At 33.4% G+C, this 23,448-nt stretch overlaps 2 protein-coding genes across 2 annotated transcripts; one reads left to right on the top strand and one right to left on the bottom strand.

Moving 5' to 3' along the window:
* Positions 1-274: 274 nt before the first annotated feature.
* LOC120127998 (pumilio homolog 2-like) lies at positions 275-4,268 on the top strand. Its single transcript, XM_039145783.1, has 5 exons — positions 275-2,054; positions 2,127-2,287; positions 2,519-2,684; positions 3,190-3,448; positions 3,813-4,268. The coding sequence occupies exons 1-5, from the start codon at positions 661-663 to the stop codon at positions 3,918-3,920; spliced, it is 2,088 nt and encodes a 695-aa protein (XP_039001714.1). The 5' UTR covers positions 275-660; the 3' UTR covers positions 3,921-4,268.
* A 12,272-nt stretch (positions 4,269-16,540) lies between these two features.
* On the bottom strand, positions 16,541-17,815 carry LOC120127983 (peroxidase N1-like). The gene is made up of 3 exons (XM_039145770.1): positions 17,400-17,815; positions 17,118-17,280; positions 16,541-17,039 (listed from the first exon to the last, which is right to left on the bottom strand). Exons 1-3 carry the CDS (start codon positions 17,796-17,798, stop codon positions 16,624-16,626), a joined length of 978 nt encoding a protein of 325 aa, XP_039001701.1. The 5' UTR covers positions 17,799-17,815; the 3' UTR covers positions 16,541-16,623.
* Positions 17,816-23,448: the final 5,633 nt, after the last annotated feature.

The raw sequence follows: 23,448 nt of genomic DNA, 5'->3' as shown, positions 1-23,448 counted from the left end.
CAATTTGCCATTAGCAAAATGAAAAGCTCATAAAGCGTGCAATTCACGTAGAGGAATAAGAGTGTATTGCTCATTTAAGTTGTAGTGGTCCCGAGTGAAAAGAAAATGCTTGAAGAAGATAGCTAAAGATTACAAATTTATAAACAAATATTTTAATATTAGTATTATTTTATTAATGTTATCTTAATTTTGTTGAGGTGTGTGGGAGCAAAATATAAATAGCGTTTGTTCTTCACTAGCCCAACTTTAATGGCGTGAGAGCGTACACAAAGCGAGAGAGTATATGTGTATGTAATATTTCATACGGTTCTTAAAAGTAACCATATGTGATCTTCCTTCAATCTTTGCATGTCTCACCAAATTATTCACAAAAGAAAACCCAAAACCCAGAAAATGGATTTATTCTGTTATAGTTGAAATGCCATTTGGAAAAAGAACGAAAGGGTAAAAATATTGTTCCTTTTCTGGTTGGTTTCATAATCTGAGCAAAACACAGATGATAAAAAGCGGTAATCTATTCTGGGTATTTGTTGTTTCACATCTGATGTTCTTCTTTTGATTGTTTCTTCTTGTGGCTGTTGTTGTTGTTGTTTTGTCTATTTGTTTTGTTTTGGTTTGGTTTCTGGTTCTGTTTGTTTTTCCTTTTTGTCTGTCTTTCTGATGTTGGAATCCACCGCCGAGAAGAAGAAGAGAGGAAACATGGATGATGATGATGAGTTTGAAACGATATTAGATGAGATCCCTCATGCAACATCACATCATCATCAAAATGAGTCATTTAATGGTATGTATGGTCTTGTGTATGATGATGACCCATCAAGCTATTTCCATAACCATACACATGCTTCCCCTGGAAGCGGTTTCTCTTTACTGTCAGATGGCTCTTCTTCGAGTTTGTCTAATGGATCACCACCTCCACCGCCATTAGATGACCTTAAGCCACACTTGTCAAATGGATTGTTTATGGATTCAACTATTAGGCAAAAGGCCAGTATTGATTGCTTGTTTGGTGAACTGGATCTTTGCAGGACTCGTAGTAAAATGTATATTAGCAATGATCAAGAGAATTTCGGTTCTAGTTTTAGAGATTTTTCACTTGAGCCCAATGGGATTCGAAAACATGGGGCTTGTGATGAACTTAGGAAAGGGTTTGCTGATTTTGTGGGTCTTCAATCCCCTGTTTCTATGAGTGTTCCATCAAGTGTCAATGGTGGGAGGAATATGGCATTTTCTGGATTTCCACAGCAGGAATATCCCCAAATGTATCTTGGTCGCCAGGATGCTTTGGGTTCGCCTAGGGGAATGAATAATTTGAATGGTACAATGAGGTCTCCATGGCAGAAAAAAGAGCTAGCTTGTAACTATTATCAGAGAGGGAATTCTCTGAATGATCTTCTGATGAATGATGCTTTAATCTATGGTCAAAGAAACAGTATGAATGGGAATGATGGAAGAGGTAAGCTGAATTTTCATGCTTCTCCCTGGTTTGTTCAAGCGAACCGTAATCTGAGCATTGGAAGCCTGTTAAATTGGGGGCTTCCATTATCCAATGGTTTGTCTAGATCCCATTCAAATGTTGGAATCCCAAATGAGAGTAGTTTCATTATTCAAGGTGATGGTTTAAATTTTGTAATCAACAAGGGGCAGGAGATTGGTGCAAGTAAGCATCGAGAAGGAAGGTTGCAACTTGATAATTGGTCTCACTTTGCTGCAGCTAGTGGAAATGCTAAGAATGCTAAGTTATATAACTCATTCTCTTTGCCGGCTAAGTGTAACTCTTTGGCCGAAGCTCGTGGATATATATACTTAATGGCAAAAGATCAACATGGTTGTAGGTTCTTACAGCTGCTATTCGATGAGGGTACCCTAGAGGATGTCGAAATAATATTTAAGGAGATCATTGATCATGTAGTTGAACTGATGATGAACCCATTTGGGAATTATCTTATGCAGAAGTTATTGGAAGTGTGCAATGAAGAACAGAGAATGCAGATTTTGTTAATGGCTACAGAGGAACCAGGGCAGCTAGTTAAAATATCTCTAAACACACACGGGTATGTCCGAAACATTGCAAATGTACATTTTCATTTGCTGTTACATTTCTAACATTGTTTTCCTTGTTTCAGCACCCGTGTAGTGCAAAAGTTGATCGAGACTCTGAAGACCAGGCAGCAAATTTCACTGATTATATCATCTCTTGAACCTGGTTTCTTATCTCTCATTAAGGACCTGAATGGGAATCATGTTGTGCAGCGTTGCTTGCAATGCCTTAGCTGTGAAGATAACAAAGGTAAGCCTTCCACCTTTCTAGGTGTTAATGTTGGATCTTTTCTATGCCATTCTGTTTTTGTTCATTAACTCATAGTGAAGTGTGATATCTTGTATAAGTTACAGACAATGCCGAGCTGAGCCTTAGATTGAACCTCCCTTTTGCTTATTCTTAGAGGCAATGCATCACTTTGCATGTGTCTCGGTAATTGTAACTCGATGGAAAATAATGGAATCCGATCATTTTGACAGTTTATTTTTGTTGCTGCTGCGAAGTATTGTGTTGATATTGCAACTCATCAACACGGCTGTTGCGTTTTGCAACGATGCATTAGTCATTCCTCTGGGGAATATTGGGAAAAACTGGTTGAACAAATATCCACCAATGGGCTCCTACTTGCACAAGACGCGTATGGGTAAGCATCAATTTCTAGTTAGAGGAAACTCAACTTACATAAGCTGATATATATAGTTGTGTATGCAATTAAGAGTTTCTGGTTTACTGAATAACCAAACTTTCTGGTTGACTGATGATGCAGAAAAGGTGCGGTAAGCCGAAACTCTTTGCATATTTGATTGTGTTGGATCTTCTGTATTTGGCCCTTCTGTGATACTAATAAGTGGTGGTGGAAAAGATTTGTTTCGGAAAGTGAATTAATGGCTTGTTTTGTGTCATTGACTCGTATGGTGCCATGCTGAATTAGTCATCATATCGGTGTTGTCCTTGTATTGTTGTCGGAAACCAACTTTTTTGTCCTTAGTTGGTCCGTTAATGTTTTAAGCTTTTTCTTTGTTGTTATGAGACTTGCTAGTTGGTTCTGAATTCGATATTCGCGGGTGCCCACGAATTCAAGTTTGTGATACATGCTGTCCCTTTCATGCACTTCTTTTAACCATGGATTCCTGTTTTTGATTTTGCAGAAATTATGTTGTTCAGTTTATTTTGGAGATAAAAATTCCATCTGCCACTTTGACTCTGATTTCTCAATTCGAAGGGAATTACGGGCACCTCTCATCGCAGAAGTTCAGCAGTCATGTGGTTGAAAAATGTCTCGTGGTGTTAAATGACGAGAGCCGATCGAAAATCATTAACGAATTGCTCTCTACAACTCACTTTGAACGATTGCTTCAAGATCCACATGCAAATTATGTTGTGCAAACTGCACTCCGTGTGTCTGAGGTTTGAGAGCCAATAACTTCTCTAATTATATACAAAAACTCCAATCTGCCAGTTAAAACTCATCTTTGTTTCTGGCTTGTATGATCCGTTATAACATTCGTATGCATCAGTATTGGAATCATCGATATTTTATGTTAGATAATACGTGAAAATATAGTTGACAGAATTAGGAATCAGGGATTATATGATTACCGTGACGGATAAGGTCAAAATTTTATGCTCCTACTTGAAGATGAACTTAGAAGACCTTGTTTTTGAACCAAATTGTTTTGTTTGAGATCCTCTTTTATTGCATGTTACTCTAAACCTCTTACTAACCACAAAATGTATCTGACTTGTCTTCTTTTCTTCCCACTTATGTTAGGGAGCTCTGCACAATTCGCTCGTCGAAGCAATCGAGTCCCATAAAGCACTATCGCGCAACAGCCCGTATTCGAAGAGGATTCTCTCCCAGAAGCTTCTCAGAAAGTAATGTACATTCTTACCATCCCTGAAAGAAGCTGTCTTCTGTCGTTTTGTGTCTCTGTTACCGTAGTTTTCTACCGTCCATTAAAATCGTCATATATATAAATGGAAACCGGAAAGAGGGCTCGCTCCTTCGACTCGAGGAAGAGTTTTTGTCTTCTCAAAATGGCATGGAATCCCTTGTGCTCAGAAGAGTGTAAAAGATAAAGCAACTTTTGAACTAAGTTGCTTAAATTTTGGACATTGTATTATTTATGTTGTTTTGTTGGTCTCTATCTATGCCACTGGATGTTTATTTTGCATTTTTTCCTCCGTATTGGATGCATTTTTTTTCCTGTCCGAATGAAGAAATTCGAGTATAAAAAAATATAAATATATTAAATTCGAATTTTAAATTAATTCAATAAATTAATTAATCAAACTAAATTTTCGGTTCATTATTTTTTAAATTATGAACTTGACAAGACCAAGTAATTGGGGTTTTTACATAACTGACACCGTTTGATTTTAATTTTACTTTTCTGACACCGTTTGATCAATATTTCCAGAACTAGCACCCTTTCTGCTGAGTTGGCAAAGGCGCGTCCCCGGGGGCGCGCTTTACCCGTGTTTTTCGCTGAGTTGGATGCCACGTGTGAAAGGCGCGTCCCCGGGGACGCGCCTTTGCCAACTCAGCAGACGTATTTTGTTTATAATAAATAGTTTATTTTATTATTATTATAAATTAATAATATATTATGTAAAATGTTTCGATTATAATGTAAGAATTATCAAGTTTCGAGTATTTTTGATTTTGATTATCGATCTATTAATTTTATCAGTTAATTATTTAAATGTTATCAATCTAGTCAATATTTAACGAAAATATTGATGCATAAGTTAATAAATTAGTATGATTACATATTTAATCTTCAAGACTTACATATTTTATAAAATTAGTCTTATTGAAAATTTAATTTAATAAATTTAAAAGTTATAACGAAAAAATTATAACTAATAATATTAAATATTATATTAAATAATTATATTAAATATATTTATGTATTTAAAAGTTAAAAAAATTTATTTAGGTGTACATACATTGACAAATTATATAAATGCAATAACATTAAATTATTAGAAATAAAAACATTCATTTAAAAACTTTAATTACATAAGAGTTAACGGTTATATGATGATAACAGAGCTGGACATTTTTTTCTATTGTGCCCGATGTTTCTACAATGCCCACATCGTTTTGTTCTGTTGACTTCTCCCGAATATCCATATCACAATGTATTCTAGTAGATTTTGGACGACCTGAGTCCCTCAATAGCAATGGATCTGGTACAATTGTAAGTCAAGTTTGAATCTCATTTGGGTCTCTTTCGTTTCCTATGGGCGGAAACTCAAATTCATATACCTTGAAAACTTGTGAAAGTTGGTATACGGGATCAACATAATTTTGTAGTCCAAATGCGAATGTGAGCAAGCAGCAATGACATGAGAGCATGGATATTTGAGTGCTTGAAAGAAACCACAATCGCACCACCTCTCTTGCAGATTAACTCTGAAAGAGTTAGCTTCAATCCCTTGCAGCGGACGTGGCATTTCGGTTACACGAAACAATTCACGGGTGCGAGAAAAATTTGTAACTAACATCCCATTTGATGTAGCCACTTTTTCTGTAAATCGGCTACTAGTCTTGGGTGGTAAATATGTCCGTTTTGCATCCAAGTAAGAGCTTGTCCACCGAGTTTTGCAAAGAGTTGACCCAAACGAAAATAAGTCGTTTTGACCAACGCCGTGACTGGTAAATGACGCGCCCCCTTTAAGGTTGAATTTATTGCTTCAGCCAAGTTTGTTGTCATATGACCATAGCGATACCCCCCGTCATATGCATTTGTCCACATTTCTTTGCTGATGTCCATAATGTACTCGCACCCCTTCTTATTTTTGCCAAACAGCTCTTGTAGCATCGACTCAAACCTTTGAGGTAAGAGTTCGTAACCTAAGCCATTAGGAATATGTAATAGTTAATATGAAGTATAAATAAGTAATAAGAAATTGATAGAAAATTGGGAAAAAGTAACATACCCATCCGCACGACTAACTGACGTTCATCGTTCTTCTTGTATTTTCCGTAATAGTTTGCAGCAATATGACGGACACAATAACGATGTTGAACATGTGGAGGTCTATACATTGTACCCAAAGAGTCCATTGCTGCTTTTATCCCGGCTCCTCGGTCTGAAATAATGCATAGTCGTTCCCTGGTGACAACATGTAAACGTAAATTTTTAAGGAAAAAAGCCCAAGACTCAGTGTCTTCTCCTTGAACGAGGGCAAACGCAACAAGAAGAATATTGCGGTTTCCATCTTGGACCACAGCCAATAATAAAACTTGCTTGTATTTCCCATACAAGAAAGTACCATCAATTTGGACAATTGGTTTACAGTACTTGACTGCATTAATACACTGAGGGTAAGTCCAAAAGACTCGGTAAAATTGGCAGCGATCGCGAACCATTCGATCATTCACGTAATGATGTTGAGTTTCGAACTCAACAATTGTCCCGGGATTAAGTCTTTGCACAACATGAAACCAACTGGGCAGCTCGTTGTAAGAGGAATCCCATTCGCCATGAAGTTTGCAAATGGCATTCTGTTTTGCCAACCACGCTTTTTTATATGAGACAGTGTACCCATATTGTGACTGTATAGCAGAAATCAACACTGCAACAGCTATATGAGAGCTTTGCTTCACAATGGGCATGATTGCTTGACAAATAATGTTGGAGTCCAAGTTGGGATGATCCTGGTTTATACCTGTTTCACAACATGTATGAGGACCGTTGTATCTGGTTAGTTCCCATAAGTTGTTCTTCCTCTTCCTCTTTGATACACGGACCATCCATTGACATCCGTTGTGACGTTGGACGCAGTAGCAGACATATTTCTCCGTGTTAGATCGATCAACTCGGGACTGAACTGAGTTACGAATATTGTAACTCTTTATTGCCATCATTGCTTCCTCCTTCGATGCGAACTCCATTCCAATATGTAAATTACCGTCATTGACTGATGATTGAAGTCCATAGTTGCCAACATCAGGAAGATCTGGAAATTCAGGCTCATACATTGCATCGTAATCAGCCTCATACATATGTGCAGGAAGTTCGGCTGGTGTTGTATTTATCGGAACGTCATCCTCGTCATCATCAGAATGTACGTTAAACTGTGGTGAGTCAGGTTCAACGAATAATCCCGTTTCAGCACCATCTGCACCTGGCTCCCGAAGAGGTTCTTCTGGTGGAGATGAGGGTTCCTCCGATAATCCAATGTTGAGGTCAAATAAGTTCCCGCTTGCGTGTCCTCCCCTTGAACTTGAGGCCATTGTATCATGTGGGATGTGAATAGACTGTCGTCTCGATGGCATTTCCATATGTAAGTCGAAAACATTGGCAGATGAATGTTTGCCCCTTGAAGTAGAAGAGATGTTGCCATATGGATTATTGGTGAAGCCACGTGGGTTGAGATCATAAGCAGTTGCAGATGAATGCCTTCCTATTGAACTTGATGGCATGGTATATGGCGTTGGATCCGCCATTAATGATGTGAAATCATTACAGATAAGTTGTGTCGGGCTATCAACTTGATCAGTTTGATATGCAATGCCAAAGTGAGAGGAATATGAGAGACCACGAGTTACACGAACCTCAATAAAAGTGGCATACATTTCAATAAGAGATTGTGAACTCCCCATATGAGCATCAACCATCATAGAAACATCATCATCGTTTGAAAGCTGAAATGATGTATACGTGAGCGGAAAAAGTTCAGTAGGAAATCTGTATTGAAGTGAAGATAGTCTTCTCTGGCCTGCTACACGAATCTTTAACGAAATTTTTTGATTAACTCCTCAATTGTGATGTTTCTCTTCAAGGTTAAGGGGATATAATGATCTGACTCAAAAACAACCCCCTCTTCAGCTTCCTTAATTTCTCCATCATACAAAACAACAGCAGAAAGACGACTCATTTTCAGAGAATTTGAGAATTTAGAGTTTGGGAATTTGAGAATTTGAAAGATTGTGAACTGAAGTTTGTTTTGAAAGTTTATAATACGTTGCATATAATAGTTTCTATAATCGGTTCACTATTCACATGAAGGCGCGTTCCCGGGGCGCGCCTTCCATTATTTCGTCAGAGAATATTATCATTGCCCTATTATGTCATTCATGTCCCTCGGGGACACTAGATATATCAGTACCTATTTTTCACTATTCACGTGAAGGCGCGTTCCCGGGGGCGCGCCTTCCATTATTTCGTCAGAGAATATTATCATTGCCCTATTATGTCATTCATGTCCCTCGGGGACACTAGATATATCAGTACCTATTATTTCACTATTCACGTGAAGGCGCGTTCCCGGGGGCGCGCCTTCCATTATTTCGTCAGAGAATATTATCATTGCCCTATTATGTCATTCATGTCCCTCGGGGACACTAGATATATCAGTACCTATTATTTCACTATTCACGTGAAGGCGCGTTCCGAGGGCGCGCCTTCCATTATTTCGTCAGAGAATATTATCATTGCCCTATTATGTCATTCATGTCCCTCGGGGACACTAGATATATCAGTACCTATTATTTCACTATTCACGTGAAGGCGCGTTCCCGGGGGCGCGCCTTCTATTATTTCGTCAGAGAATATTATCATTGCCCTATTATGTCACTCATGTCCCTCGGGGAATAACTTAAATTTAACTTCTTTTGAATGTTCAACAAGTTAAGAATAACTTAAATTAAAACGTTATGTGAAGTTTGAATAAATTAGATAAAATGTTATTGATAAATTGAATAAATGTGAAGTGATAAGTGATTGTGACATTGAAATTGTATGGAATGAGCATTGAAATGTGACATTGAATAAATTGCCAATTCACCCCCCTCTTGGTTGATTCCGTCGATCGATGAACTCAACATAAGTTGATTTTAATGTATACGTTTTAATATATATGTTAATGATAAAATCATATGTATGGATAAATTTAATTTCAATTTAAGTATTGTGAACTATAATTGGAATATAACTTTTAATTTCGAATACAATTGGAATATTAAGTTAAAATTTAATGTTAAATTTCGAATACTATAATTTATATTTTAAATTTAAATTTGAATAATATTATTTTTATTTTTATTTTAAATTTCGAATAATATAATTTGTATTTTAAAAACATTTATCAAACATTTAATGTTAAATGTGAATAAAAAACATTAAAAAATATGTATGTAACAACCATGAAACATTTAAATAACATAACCAAATTACATAAAATTCTGAAATTTAATTATTTAAATAACATTAAATATAACTGGATCACCGATGTCGTCGTCTCGAATGAGTTCCACATGGCGGTGGTTGCCTATTTCGTGGAGGATTTCTTCGTGGAACTTGTTCTTCAGTCTCCTCATCTTCACTATCATCATCAGCAGCATTTTCTTCATTTGGTGTAGATGACGCTGAAGGGGCTGAAGGGCCTGTATAAAATAACGACCCTGGAGGAGTGCTAGTAACAATCCCACCGCTCCCCGGGAACTGTGAAAACTGTGGAAACATTGGTATCGATGTATGTGATCCAGATGAAGATTGAGGTGTCTGCGGAGAAGCACCACCAGCCAAATAAGATGCATATGAAGCATATGCTGGATCATTAAGCATAGTCGTATATGCACCTCCATATGGTATAAAACCCTGCGGGCTAGGCATGTAACCTGGCAGGCTAGGCATGTAACCTGGCGGGCTAGGAATGTAACCCTGCGGGCTCGGAATGTAACCCTGCGGAGATGGCATATAAACTGGTGGGCTTGGCATATGAAGTGGAGGGCTGGGCATGTACCCCTGCGGCATCGACGAATAAGGATGTTGTGGTGGGACTGATGCAGAACCGGTAGCGCCTTCTCTCCGTCCACGCGTCGGGGGACGATGATATTGAGACGGTTGACGTCTTTCTCGGCGCCTAGGAATGTTAACCCCTCGTGCTTCCGCCGAAAGTAGAAACGGCTTCCCATTTTCATTAAACCAGTCCATATAGTTATCCATAACCATATGACCAGTTTCAGCGTAATATTGTCGAGGGGCCAACAGTGTATATTGGTTCTCCCAAAGCGCAATCCAATCTCTGTGTCTCACCACCCAGTTAACATCTTTCTTTCCCCGTCTATCTATGTTATGCACGTCGTCTAAATTTCTAGGAGCTCCAGGAATATATTGCGTACAACCATACTGACGGAGCACGCGATCAACTGGATGCCACTCAATAATAGCATAACATATAAGAGGTATAACCGATATCCATACTTCTAATGACCCACTAAGGTGGGGTGGGATGCAAGCTTTCACTTCATCGCTCGCATAAGGTATCCACTGAAACTGAAATATAAATATACAATTCAAATAAATAAAATATTCTAATTATATCTAACATTTTAAATTAAAATATTAATAATTAAACAAATTTAAAAACATACCTCAGACCCAGCTTTCGTATCAATAAGTAAACGAATTTCCTCTAAAACAGTAGGTATACTTTTATGGTCCTTTCTTTTCATCGACCACCTATGAAATATAATATAAACTAAATATCACCCTATTTAATTGAAAATATTTAAATCAAAATTTAGTTCGAAAATTACCTCAACAATAAGGGGAATACGTATGGTTCATTCACGATCGGGCATAAGAAAGGCATGCGGAACCACGCCCATGATTGTAGAAGCAGAAGACATCCACCGATAGCAGTTTTCTTATAATTCGTCGCCCGACACATTTCTCTAAAGAGAAATGCCAAAACTGCAGCACCCCAACTATATCTTCCAGCTTCATCAAAATCGATCAGATGCCGCAACCACATACAATGCACCTGGTTGCGAGATTTGTCGGGCATCAATATTCCTCCAATTATTCGTAGAATATATGCCCGAGCACATGCCTTTGCTTGATCCTCTGAAGCATTTTCATTTAAAACCTCAAAATTAGCTTTCAACCAAGATAAAGCTATTCTACCTCCATTAAACTCTGGCGGAGCAGCTCCAAGATAATCAATGCACATTGATTGCCAATCACCATCCGCCATACCACACATCATATTTCCGTCGACGGGAAGCCCCATATGCATAGAGACATCCTCCAATGTAATTGTTGCCTCTCCACATGGAAGGTGAAAAGTGTGTGTCTCGGGCCTCCACCTCTCAATCAGTGCAGAAATTAGGACAAGTTCGAGTTTGCAACCGCCTATAATTGTTGCAATATACCCGAACCCAGCAGAAGCCAAATATGGCAAAATACGTTCCGGTGTCGGTATACGTGGATTTTAATAAAAGTTTCTAAAATACGATCAGCATCCTAAATAATATATATTATAAAAAGTAAAAATTAATATAAATTCATAATAACTTTAAAATAAAAATAAATTTAAATATTAACATTAACATTAATTATAAAAAATATTACCATATCGCTAAAATGTCTGGAGATATGATCAATATCCAATCGCAACAGCATTTCGTTTTCCATTATAACTGTAGACAAAACAATATAATTAGCAAAAAAATTAATAATTCTAAATAAATAATAATTATATAAATATTATTTTAATAAAAAAATAATATTTACATAAATATATTAATATAAAAAATAATAACTATTTAAAAAAATACTAACATAAAAATAAATTTCTTACCACTAATAACAAATTTAAAACTCAAATATTTGGAGAATTTGAGTTATAAGAGATGAGAAGATGATTTTGGTGTGAAGAATGAGTGAGGGTTGAGGGGGTTTATATAGGGGAGGAGGAGGGGTAGTTAGGAAAAACGGATAGGGGCATTTATGACATTTAATGAAAGGCGCGTCCCCGGGGATGCGCCTTCCACACGTGTCTACTGATATGGCAAAGGCGCGTCCCCGGGGACGCGCCTTTCACACGTGGCATCCAACTCAGTGAAAACACGGGTAAAGCGCGTCCCCGGGGACGCGCCTTTGCCAACTCAGCAGAAAGGGTGCTAGTTTTGGAAATATTGGTCGAACGGTGTTAGAAAAGTAAAATTAAAAACAAACAGTGTCAGTTATGTAATTTAGCCCAAGTAATTAGTATAACCTACGGGAAGTAGGCCGTAATAGAAAAATTATTTGCCAAGTGTTCTTGAGACACGTGTCGATATTCCCGATGTCTGAGGGACGCTGACCTATCACGTCGCCGAAACTGATCGGATCTCCTAGCCGTGGGATTGTCTCCGGAAAGACGGACTAATATACGATTAATATGCGACGTTACCGGATATATTAAAAGATATTTGATAAATTCGGTTTAGTGTTACCGGAAATATCGAGTAATAATAATGTAATAGGTGGAAATCATGAATAAATATTAAAAAATTTGGCAACCGGCAAACTTAGCTTGTCGGTTTGTGTCGATACTTTATAAAAATATATTGATGCATAACAATATAACAAGTAAAAAAAATATCAAAACCGGTCTATAAATGACAAAACAGGTAAAGCGCTACCGGATATATTGAAAGTGTCGATACTTTATAAAAATGTATCTATCTATAACAATATAACAGGTAAAAAAATGACAAAATCGGTCTATAAATGACAAAACAGGTAAAGCGCTACCAGATATATTGAAAGTGTCGATACTTTATAAAAATGTATCGATCCATAACAATATAACAGGTAAAAAATGACAAAACCGGTCTATAAATGACAAAACAGGTAAAGCGCTACCGGATATATTGAAAGTGTCGATACTTTATAAAAATGTATCGATCCATAACAATATAACATGTAAAAAAAATGACAAAACCGGTCTATAAATGACAAAACAGGTAAAGCGCTACCGGATATGTTGATAGTGTCGATACTTTATAAAAATGTATCGATCCATAACAATAAAATAGGTAAAAAAAATGACAAAACCGGTCTATAAATAACAAAACAAGTAAAGCGCTATCGGATATGTTGATAGTGTCGATACTTTATTATAAGTATCGACACTTTTGGAATTTAAAAGAGAAGAAGTTATAGCGCTAATAAAGTGTCGATACTTTATAAAAATGTATCGATCCATAACAATATAACAGGTAAAAATATGACAAACTGGTCTCGAAATGACAAAATCGGTAAAGAGCTACCAGATATGTCGACACTTTTGGAATTTAAAAGAAAAAAAGTTATAGCGCCAATAAAGTGTCGATACTTTATAAAAATGTATCGATCCATAACAATATAACAAGTAAAAATATAACAAAATCGATCTCGAAATGACAAAACCGGTAGTAAAAAAGTGTGCTTGTGTGATCATTTTTATTTCAGAATTTTTATTTTTTAATACAAAAAGTTAGATATTTTAAGCAAAACCCAGTAAGAAAATAACAAAAACTTTGCATTAACAAAAGAATAACATTATGAAACCCACCATGTTATCAGTTTCTCAAAGAACAAAAACCCAGAAACAAACATCTCTCAACGCAAACTTATGATATACTTTTATTACTCCATAAGATAAAGTTAAACCAGTTTTAGTTTCTTAAAGAATAAACTTATGATTGAAGAACTCAAATTGGTGCATGCATAAGTGTCGATGCATTTATGAAAAATATCGATTTAAAAAAATCAAAATCGATAATTATTATGTAACAGGTAAATTTACAATGTAACCGATAAAAATATACTGTTAATTAGCAAATAGGTTTACATTATATATCGACACTCTTTAAATATGTGTCGATACTTTTTTCCCAAAATGAAAGCACAACGAGGTGCATGCATAAAGTGTCGATACATTTAAAATTGTATCAATCCCAAAAACATCAAAATCGATAATTATAATATAATAGGTAAATTTGTAGTATTACCGGTTTAAATATATCTGTTTAGTTAGAAAATAGGTCAATATAAGCGTTATCTATTACATTATATAAGCGCTACCTAATATATTATTGTACTTGATAATATTTCTGGTTAAATGATATAACATAACTGGTCTAAATTTTAACCGATCACTTGTTTAACAGGTCACGTCATTTTTTAACCGTTTTTTAGACGTCGGATAAGATTAAAAATTTAAAATACACTTTATTTATTTATTTTAAAAGTAATATAACTATAAGTATATAGATTAAGGACTAAAATTTTTATAGTCAAATCCGTGTAAAGTATAAATCAAAAACAATATAGATTAAAATAAATTCAGATAGAATTTGTACGTGATAAATTTAAATTAATATAAATTTACACATATAGGTAATAATTTGTATAGAATTTGTATTGTTGGTAAAATAAAAATTACAAAGCGGAATCGACAATATTAACTGAAAAATATTAAAACAAATAAATAAAAAAGAGTAATTGTGTTGTGGTATTAATCATTGTCTTAGAAAATATTTGTCATGATGTGTATAATCGTTGTAGTAGACGGTCGTCCTCCGAAGTTAACACAATCTTTTTGAGAATTCGTACACTCAGAAATTAGTGTAGACAGCGGTCTACTGCTCTTCTTTTAAAATCGTAAAGAATGAAAAACTTTCAAAATTTGAAGGAATGAAGTATTTTCGTAGAAGGGCTAAATATTTTGTTTTAATTTGAATGATAAAAAATGAGGATAGAGCTATGTATTTATAAGCTTTATTCACAGACACAAAACGCAAAATAAGACTTAAACCACGCAGCTGTTACAGTTGCTGCCATAATACTACTATGTAACATATATATTGTTGGAATTAATCTTCTGAATACAAATGTTGTCTGCTGTTGTGAAAAGATGAATCAAGCCCCAAAAGCGTTTAGATTAGACTCGTGGAGATCCAACAATCATCTCACAAAAATCAACAGGTGTAATAGTTGTTATATTATAATGAATTAATTTCAAAAAAAAAAATGTATGACCACAACTACAAACCGAGTTGAACGATCAGATGACGATGAAATTGATAAGGACGTACGAGGGAGTTGTCCAACCACATTTGTTGAATTAATATTTTGATACAACAATTAAATTGTAAAATTAATTTTTGGTCTCAAAAGAATTTTTTGACTTAATATAATTTGTTAAAAATTTATCAAAAACAATTTAAAGTCCAAATTAACTTGAAAATTTATTTTAAATGTTTTTCAACTTAGTCGAACTTTTTCAAAAAACATGTGCACTTTAAAGTCAAATTTTCAAGAATTTTTTACTCAAAAGATCGATTCTATTGAATGTCAAAGCATCTTAAGGTCAATTCAACTCCTCTTGACAATTTTTAATTAATCGAAAGAGCTAACAACATTCACTAAGGAAGAGAAATAATGTCTCTTTAAATACCATTTCAAAAGAATTTTCCTTCTCAACGTGAGATATATGCGCCTACACTCTTAAGCATTACTAACATATGTTATGTTATAACACATCTGAACCAATTATCTCTAAAAAGTGTAGCCAAATTAATCAGATATAAAAGTTCAAACCATTTATCTGAATCATTTAATTGCAAAAGTAAAATAAGTTCGAATGATAATTAATTGAATTTATATTTATTATTCATAAAAAATAGATTTAGATAAAATACCTCAAGCATATATCTACTTTGAATATGTAGTAAATAGGAAATAGAATACACAAATTCTAATGTTTCATAATAGTGATTTCTCTTTTAATGATCTGAAATGATTATAAGATAGTATTTGTTTCAAAACTCCTTAATCTATTAATAACACACACATCTTATAGAGACAACTGCTCGAACTCAATACCCTAGAGAGAACAATATTCTCTTTTATCATTGACGCCACTTGATAAATTTGTTTGTAAATTAAGGTTGTTTGTGAAATAGAATAACTTTATTGTATGTATCAAAGGTTCATGTACAATGCAACACCACAAAGCCACTACCATAACAAAATACAAAACCACTGCACCGGAATAATTGAAGATCAACCAAGATCCCGACCAAAACAAAGGCACAATCACAGCCACACAAGACATTGGAACAAAACTACAAACAAAAGCCAATACTCCACCAGAACTGATTCGGCCAGTCAGGAAACAAGCCTACCAAAAATAGAATAAATAAATTATTATTTGATAGACTAGAGATGGAGTTTTTTTAACTCCACAAATAGAATTAACAAATCAATATCTAATTAATAAAAATAATTTTTAAAATATTACAATTTAAATAAATAAGACATACAGTCATTTTTAAATCGTTTATAGAATTAAAATATTCACGATTTATGGATCCAAAAATTATAATATAATAAATATGACAGCATTTATATATTATATTCATATTTTCACAATTAATATAAAAAACAAATACGAATATCAAAACTTACATATACTTGTTAATAATTTAACTTGGGCAATGTTAGGGTTTTCTTGGTCAATGTAAAATATATTATTACCGACAATGGTCGTTGATTTCGAGTAATTTATAGATTTTTTAATTTAAAAATATTAATATTTTATAAATTATTTTTACTAATAATTTATTCATCTACACATAAAATTAATTTTAAATTTCCATGATTTTAAAGTTGAATTGAAATAGATCATAAATAAATAAATAATTGATTTTAACGTTTATTTTCTTGTCCACAACTTGAAATCATTGAAATCAAGACATTACAAAATGATTTCATTAACTTATTAGGAAAAGCTCTTAATGCCAAAAGAAATTAGTTAATTGCGGAGCAAACCCTTCGAATTTCACCATTACTACCCGTCTTCACACCTATATTACTCATCTTCACCATCGACCTAGCGAATTCCTTGTTAAAGTTCAATCTCTTGAGGCCTTTCTCGCCCAATAACTGCTGGATGATGGTCCTCGTCGATGGATCGGTCCACAACTTCTGGTCCGACTCGAGCACGCCTCGGCCGTTCTTCAAGTTGGTGAAGAAGGATGTGTCGAACTTGTTGGCACTACCGGTGTCCAAATCCACACGCCGGAAGTTGTTTCCGTTTTGCGGGCAAAGTGCTTGCAGCTGAGGGAGGAATGATGAGTTGATTGTCGTGTCTGGACCACCATTGGTGAAGTTATTTAGTCTGTAGCTAAATACCAAGCAAGCTGCTGTCCCTACGGTGTGTCCTCCTACAAATTTAGAAATAAAATTGTAAGAAGTAAAAGAAGGTATTATGATTTAGGTCGAATTAAATTCAAATTACTTACCAACAAGGACGACAAGATCTTTAGTGTCGAGACCAAAGCGAGCAAATTGTTGCTTTTGGGAGTCGATGGAGCTCCTAAAGCTAGGCAAGCTGGAGGCATCCGATTGCAACGAAACCCTTCCATCTTTACGTCCCGTGGGCACCTTCCAATTTATTCCTTTTGTCTGCTTTTTCATTTCACATATAATATAAAATTATGAGACTTTTAGTGGTCATAAAAATATTTTTTTCGTCACCAAATCCAACTACGTACTACAATAATATAGAATCCGAGTTATTTTACCAAGACGACGGAGTCACGAGCAGCGAGAGATAGAACATCAGCGCACGATACGACGCCGGGGCAAACGGCTTCGAGCTTTCTTTTGGCGTCGTCAATGACTTCAAAGCCTCTCAGTAAGCTGTTCTGAGGGGCTCTTCTCTCCGTATCGGGACCGTCGATGAGAACCGACCCGTCACAGCCGTTGACGAAGCAGTCATGGAAGTGCATCCTCAACAAGCCCGGCGCGATGGCGGGATTGGTACGGAAATGGGATTCCACGGTCGACTTAACGATGGACTCGGCTTGACGGCACGATTTAGAATAGAACCCGACTCGAGTTCCCTGTCCAAAAGCCGTGGCCACCATTGTCACCATAAAAACCATTGCAAGCAACGCTGGCTTTGTGTAAGAGCACTTCATGGTGATGAGCTTGTTGAAGAAAGTGATTTGGGAGTCGCAGATGGATACTTTGGTTTTGGGTTTATTTATAGGACAAGAAGTGTGGTGTAAGTAAAAGAAAGTGAGCTATAAAGCTAGGGGGAACCCCATTAACAAAGAAAAAAGAAACAAACAGGGTTTTGGAATAATTAATGGAGTAAATGATGATGAGTTGAGAGAGAGAGAGGAAGCTTGGAGGAAACTACTTGGGATACTGCAATGGCGAGCTGGTATTCTCAGTTTCCACGTGGATGAATGTTCATTGGCCATTGGGAAATACTTTCCACCATAATTTATGGGAGAATCCAAGAACCAAGGAGAAACATAACAAAATAATGAAGATATGTTTTATTCATAGCTGAGTGAAGGGATAGTCATGGGTTAATTCAGATTTTATTTAATTTGATTTTGAATTACAATTGAAGGTGTTTATTAAGTTTAAATTTTTTTTAATTATCTTTTTATATAAGCATACATTATAGTAAAAGTTCTAATTGAATTTTAGAGACGAGAATATATGATACTATACTAGCAGTAGTTATGAATATCCGGAAAAAAAATCAATTTCCATATATCTTATAGCATACACGAACATAACATTAACTTAAATAATTTTAAAATTAGACAAATTTACTAAAAGTTTTCTTTTGAAAATACTAATAAAAGTTAAATAAACATAAAAACGAATATTCCATAAATAATTGTTTTTAAATTTAATATAAATAACCGCATAAAGTATTTAGAGAAATGGATATGGATTTAAATTTAGGTTTATTTGTAAAATAATTTAAAATTAGAAGTGCAACCATACTGTAAAGTAACCACGAAGGGCTGGCTCTAGCCTGATTGCTTTATTCTATATTTGTCTTTAGCATATCGAAAGTTGTGGGATGATTAATATAATGTAAAATTATATAATTTTGAAAAAGTATAAAAAAACATATTTCCTAAACCATATATATATATATATATTTCACTTCCATAATAATTACCCATTAATTTTTCATATATGGTCATTTGATGCATATATATATAACTAATCAAAATTACAAAATGATTAAACTCCCATTTATTGACAATTATACTAAAAAGTTATTTTTTCAAAAAAAAAAACCTAAAAAGCTATTTAATTTTCAATAAAAAGAGTGTGTACAATATACTATTGTTATTTTTCTCTTAAAATGTTATAAATTTAATTCAATAACAATACAATAAATATAAACAAACAAATATGAATTTAAAAATAAAAATAACAACAGTGAATAAGAATAGTTGATATTTTATTAATTAACCATCGCGTTGATTATTGAAATACATGAGAGTGAAAATAAAATTAAAGAGTGCAATTAAAAGTACATTTACAGGAGAAAGTGGGATGAATACCAGGTGTTCCTCCGGTCTGAGTACATTCTCCAAAGCCATTGTGATTTTGTAAACAATCTGCCTTACAACTCTCAAGTTGACAACTGTTTTGTTCTGATATCTCCTCGCATCCTTCAGTCTCAGGTACTATTGTGATAACTGCGATAAATATTAACCAATTATTAAAAAAAAACACTATCAACTATGAAATTAAGGGATAAAGACAACAAACCAGTGAAGAGTAAGGCAACGACGACAGCATGAGAGAGTAAATCTAGCCATGCTTTTGAATATTTTCTTACAAAAAAAATATGTTTTTATATGAAATTGGTTGATGGTTTAGGGTTTATATATACACTACTCTATGCCATGCATGTACTGATGGAAGTACCATTTACAAAGATATTAATGAGTCAATCCAGGAATATCACAATATCATACGTTACTATCAAATTTTTATTCTTTCCATGAAAAACGCATAAAATTTCTTAAATTTCGTTTATTGACGTGTAATTTGTATATATTTAAACTTTGGGTCTTTTTTTTCATTAATTTTCACATTTGTATTTCCAAATCAAACCTATTTTATTTTCTTAATTCTCATTTAATTGGCACATTAATAGCGTTGGAAATCTAAGAAAATCGATGTGCTTTTCATGGAAAGAATCAAATTTTGATAGTAACGTATAGTATTTTGATATTTCTTGATTGACTCATTAATAGCTTTGTAAATGGTAATTCCATCAGTACATGCATAAACCCTAAACCATCAACCAATTTCATAGAAAAAACATAAGATTTTTCTTCTTGTAAGAAAACATTCAAAAACATGGCTAGATTTACCTTCTCTCAAGCTGTCGTCATTGCCCTACTCTTCACTGGTTTGTTGTCTTTATCCCTTAATCTCATAGTTGATAGGGTTTTCTTTTTTATATAATTGATAAATATTTATTGCAGTTATTACAATGGTACCTGAGACTGAAGGATGCTTTGAGATGTCACAACAAAACAGTTGTCAACTTGAGAGTTGTAGGGCAGATTGTTTAAAAAATCACAATGGATTTGGAGATTGTTCTGAGACTGGTGGAACACCTGGTATTCTTCCTACTTTCTCCTGTAACTGTACTTTTAATTCTACTCAAGGACGGACAAACAGAATTTCATGTTAGATGAGGGAACCTAAAAAATTTGAAGTAGGGGAGAACTTGTAAAAGTTTAGGTGACGAAACATATTTTAAATAAAAAATACAATGAAAATTTCTGAAATATATAGGAATTAAAAACTTTTATGGGGTCGACCGCCCTCACCGGTTCCCCTCTAGATGTATCCCTGAGTGCAATCTTTAATTTTATTTTCACGGTCATGTATTTCAATAATCAACTAGATCATTAATTAATAAAATATAAATTATTCTTATTTACTATTAGTTTTATATTTAGATTCATATTTCATTGTTTTTAATTTTATATATTGTTATTGAATTAAATTCTAAATATTTTTAAGAGAAAATAAAAATAGTACATTTTACATTTTTTATTAAAAAAAATAATTTTTAGTTTTTTTTGAATAAATAATTTTTAGTATCATTGAGTGTCTATTTTGTAAGTTGTTATTGACAAAAATGTTTAATTTTTTAAAAATGATTGATTAAGATTCTGATATTTACAAATGTGTTCGAATAAGGACAAAGCTGTATTGAATACTCAAATAATTGTTAATTTGGTTAAATTTGATGATATAACTATTTTTCACTTAAAGATAAATTTAGTCTCCAACATTATAATTTTTCCCTTTGGACTTATTTTTATTTCACTGCAGCCCTCATCTTTCACAAGTTAGCCAAATTGCTTCTAGTTTTTGTATCAAATGTTTATTGAATTCTTAAAATTTTAAGTACATTGAAATGATAAATCACATGACAATTCAGGACTGGATAGTTTATTTAAAAAATCATATTTTTTAATAAAAAATCAATTTTGGAATTCTCTTCTAGATGTCATTTTCAAATTTTAAAAAATTAATCTATATTTTTTCTATGTTTTCCCAAAATTTTAATGATTTTTAAAAAGTACTTGGGTAAATTATAAATTTTATTAACTTTTTAATTCCTATTTTTGTCATTGAAATTTTATTTTTTAAAATTTACTCACTAAATTTTTGCTTTACATTTATTTTGATGATTTGAGCTCTAAGTCAGAAATAAAAGAATGAAATTGTAATAAGTTAGTAGATGTGAACTGTTTTTTGATAACAGTATATCGACATCTTTTTTTTCTTCCTTGAAGATAAAACTTTTAAAGTTTCTTCCATTTGTCATGTCAACGTTGCAACTATCATTTCTCTAACGGTTTTTTTCTATCACTCGACACTGATGAACAAGTCTCATTTTCTCCTATCATCCTATCGTTTTAGATTTTTTTTGAAATCACTTTAAAACTCATCTTTTCTTATCAAGAAATGAAAAGGAATAAGAAAATTAAAAAAAAAACAAAAATAAAATAAAATAAATTTTTTTAAGATCATTTCATAATTTTGAAAAGATAAATATAGAATCATAAAATTATTAAAATATGAACAAGTCAAACGTTCAATGAATAAATTAAAAATTTTAAACTTCCCTAATCAAAATAAGATTTGGGGGAAAGTTCAAGGAAAATAATTTTTATGTCGATGCTATATCTTTTAACATTTCATTGGATAATATCCTAAAACTATACCATCCTTCGGTCGAACGGCGTTGTGACTTTAATTAGGCCTTCAATAACCTGTTCATAGTGCATAAATGTCCAACCATAAAGACGAATTGACTAAAATTTGGGCAAATAAAAAGTTTTTAAAATAAATTAAAAAGTTTAAACTTATCCAATTATGAGTGAGAAAAAGCTAAATGAAAATATTTTTTTATGTCGATACTAATATTTCTTTGTACGGAAAATTTACAAGAAATATAAAAATCTTGGTGATGTTATTTTGTGAAAAGTAATGCCACTTTTAACTAACGTTTGGTAAATGTTATAGTGTTAAGTAAATTGTAAGACTACATCAAATTACATATAACAAAATTCCGTTTCATTCAAATAGGTATTACACATCCCGTTCTACCATGTACGGCTAAAGAAATATACTGTGCATGTTTTGTTATTATTTTTTTTAACAAAATCGATAAAAAATTACCTAAAATATTAATATTTTTACTAAAATATTAATATTTTTTAACATTTTTAATAAAATACCTAATAATAACAAAATATATAAAAATAATAATATTTTAAATAACACTTTACCAAATATATTAACAAAACCAATAAAATACCCAATAATAACAAAAACGACAGAAATAATAATACTTCCGGCAAATTTTTACCGATTTTATTAAAAAGATAATAACAAAACCGTAACGCTTTCTTTAACTATATATTAAAGCTGTCGCACGTAAAATTTTCCCGTATTACATGGATCTTTCGTCTAACTAAATCCTAAATTTAAATATAAATTAGTATTTGGTATTATTTTTGTTCAAAATGGTACTTGGATTTGACTTGTGTCACAAATTTTGGCACTTGAAATTGATTTTTGTCAGAATCAATTGATGACAGTGAACCCTAATTCATGTACCGAAATGAAAGATAAAATCCAAGTTCAAGTATTAATTGAGAGAAAAAAAGTATTTAAATCCTATAACCTAGTTTAAGGACCAATTTCGACAAATAAAAAACCATTAGTAGCATGAAACCAAATACTATTACTCAAGAGATAACACAGATTAAATGCTGAATCATGTATGGAACCCCCAGTAGTGGTTTAGTGGTCAACAACTGACTTTTTCCTCATCCAAATTCGATATCCAATGTATTACAAAAAGAAGGTAAATCATATATTAATCTTTGTGATAAATATTATAAATTTGAAAATGAAAATAAATGAACTAATCAATAAGTCCATAACCTGTTCATGGTGCATAAATTGGGTAATATACTAAAACCATACCATCCTCCGGTCGAACAGCCTCGTGACTTCAATCAATCATTCCATAACGTGTTCGTAGTGCATAAATTCCTATATTGCTATAGGAAAATGCGAATAGAACAGTTAAAAGAACAAAAATAAACATGAAAGTTACCCTATTTCATCTTACACATGATCTTCTGAATAATGAGTCCAAGTCATTAACTTGCAATGATTTGATAGTGAAGCGCACAAAAAGAAATCAGGGCCATCCCTCAGTCATGTGCTAGTAAGGAACATGATAATGCCCACAAGATAATATAT

This window comes from Hibiscus syriacus, unplaced genomic scaffold (genome assembly GCF_006381635.1).
Source record: "Hibiscus syriacus cultivar Baekdansim isolate YM2019G1 unplaced genomic scaffold, ASM638163v2 tig00110474_pilon, whole genome shotgun sequence".
NCBI lineage: Eukaryota > Viridiplantae > Streptophyta > Magnoliopsida > Malvales > Malvaceae > Hibiscus > Hibiscus syriacus.
The sequence above is the reverse complement of the archived record's forward strand: the minus strand, read 5'-3'. Positions and strand labels throughout refer to the sequence as shown.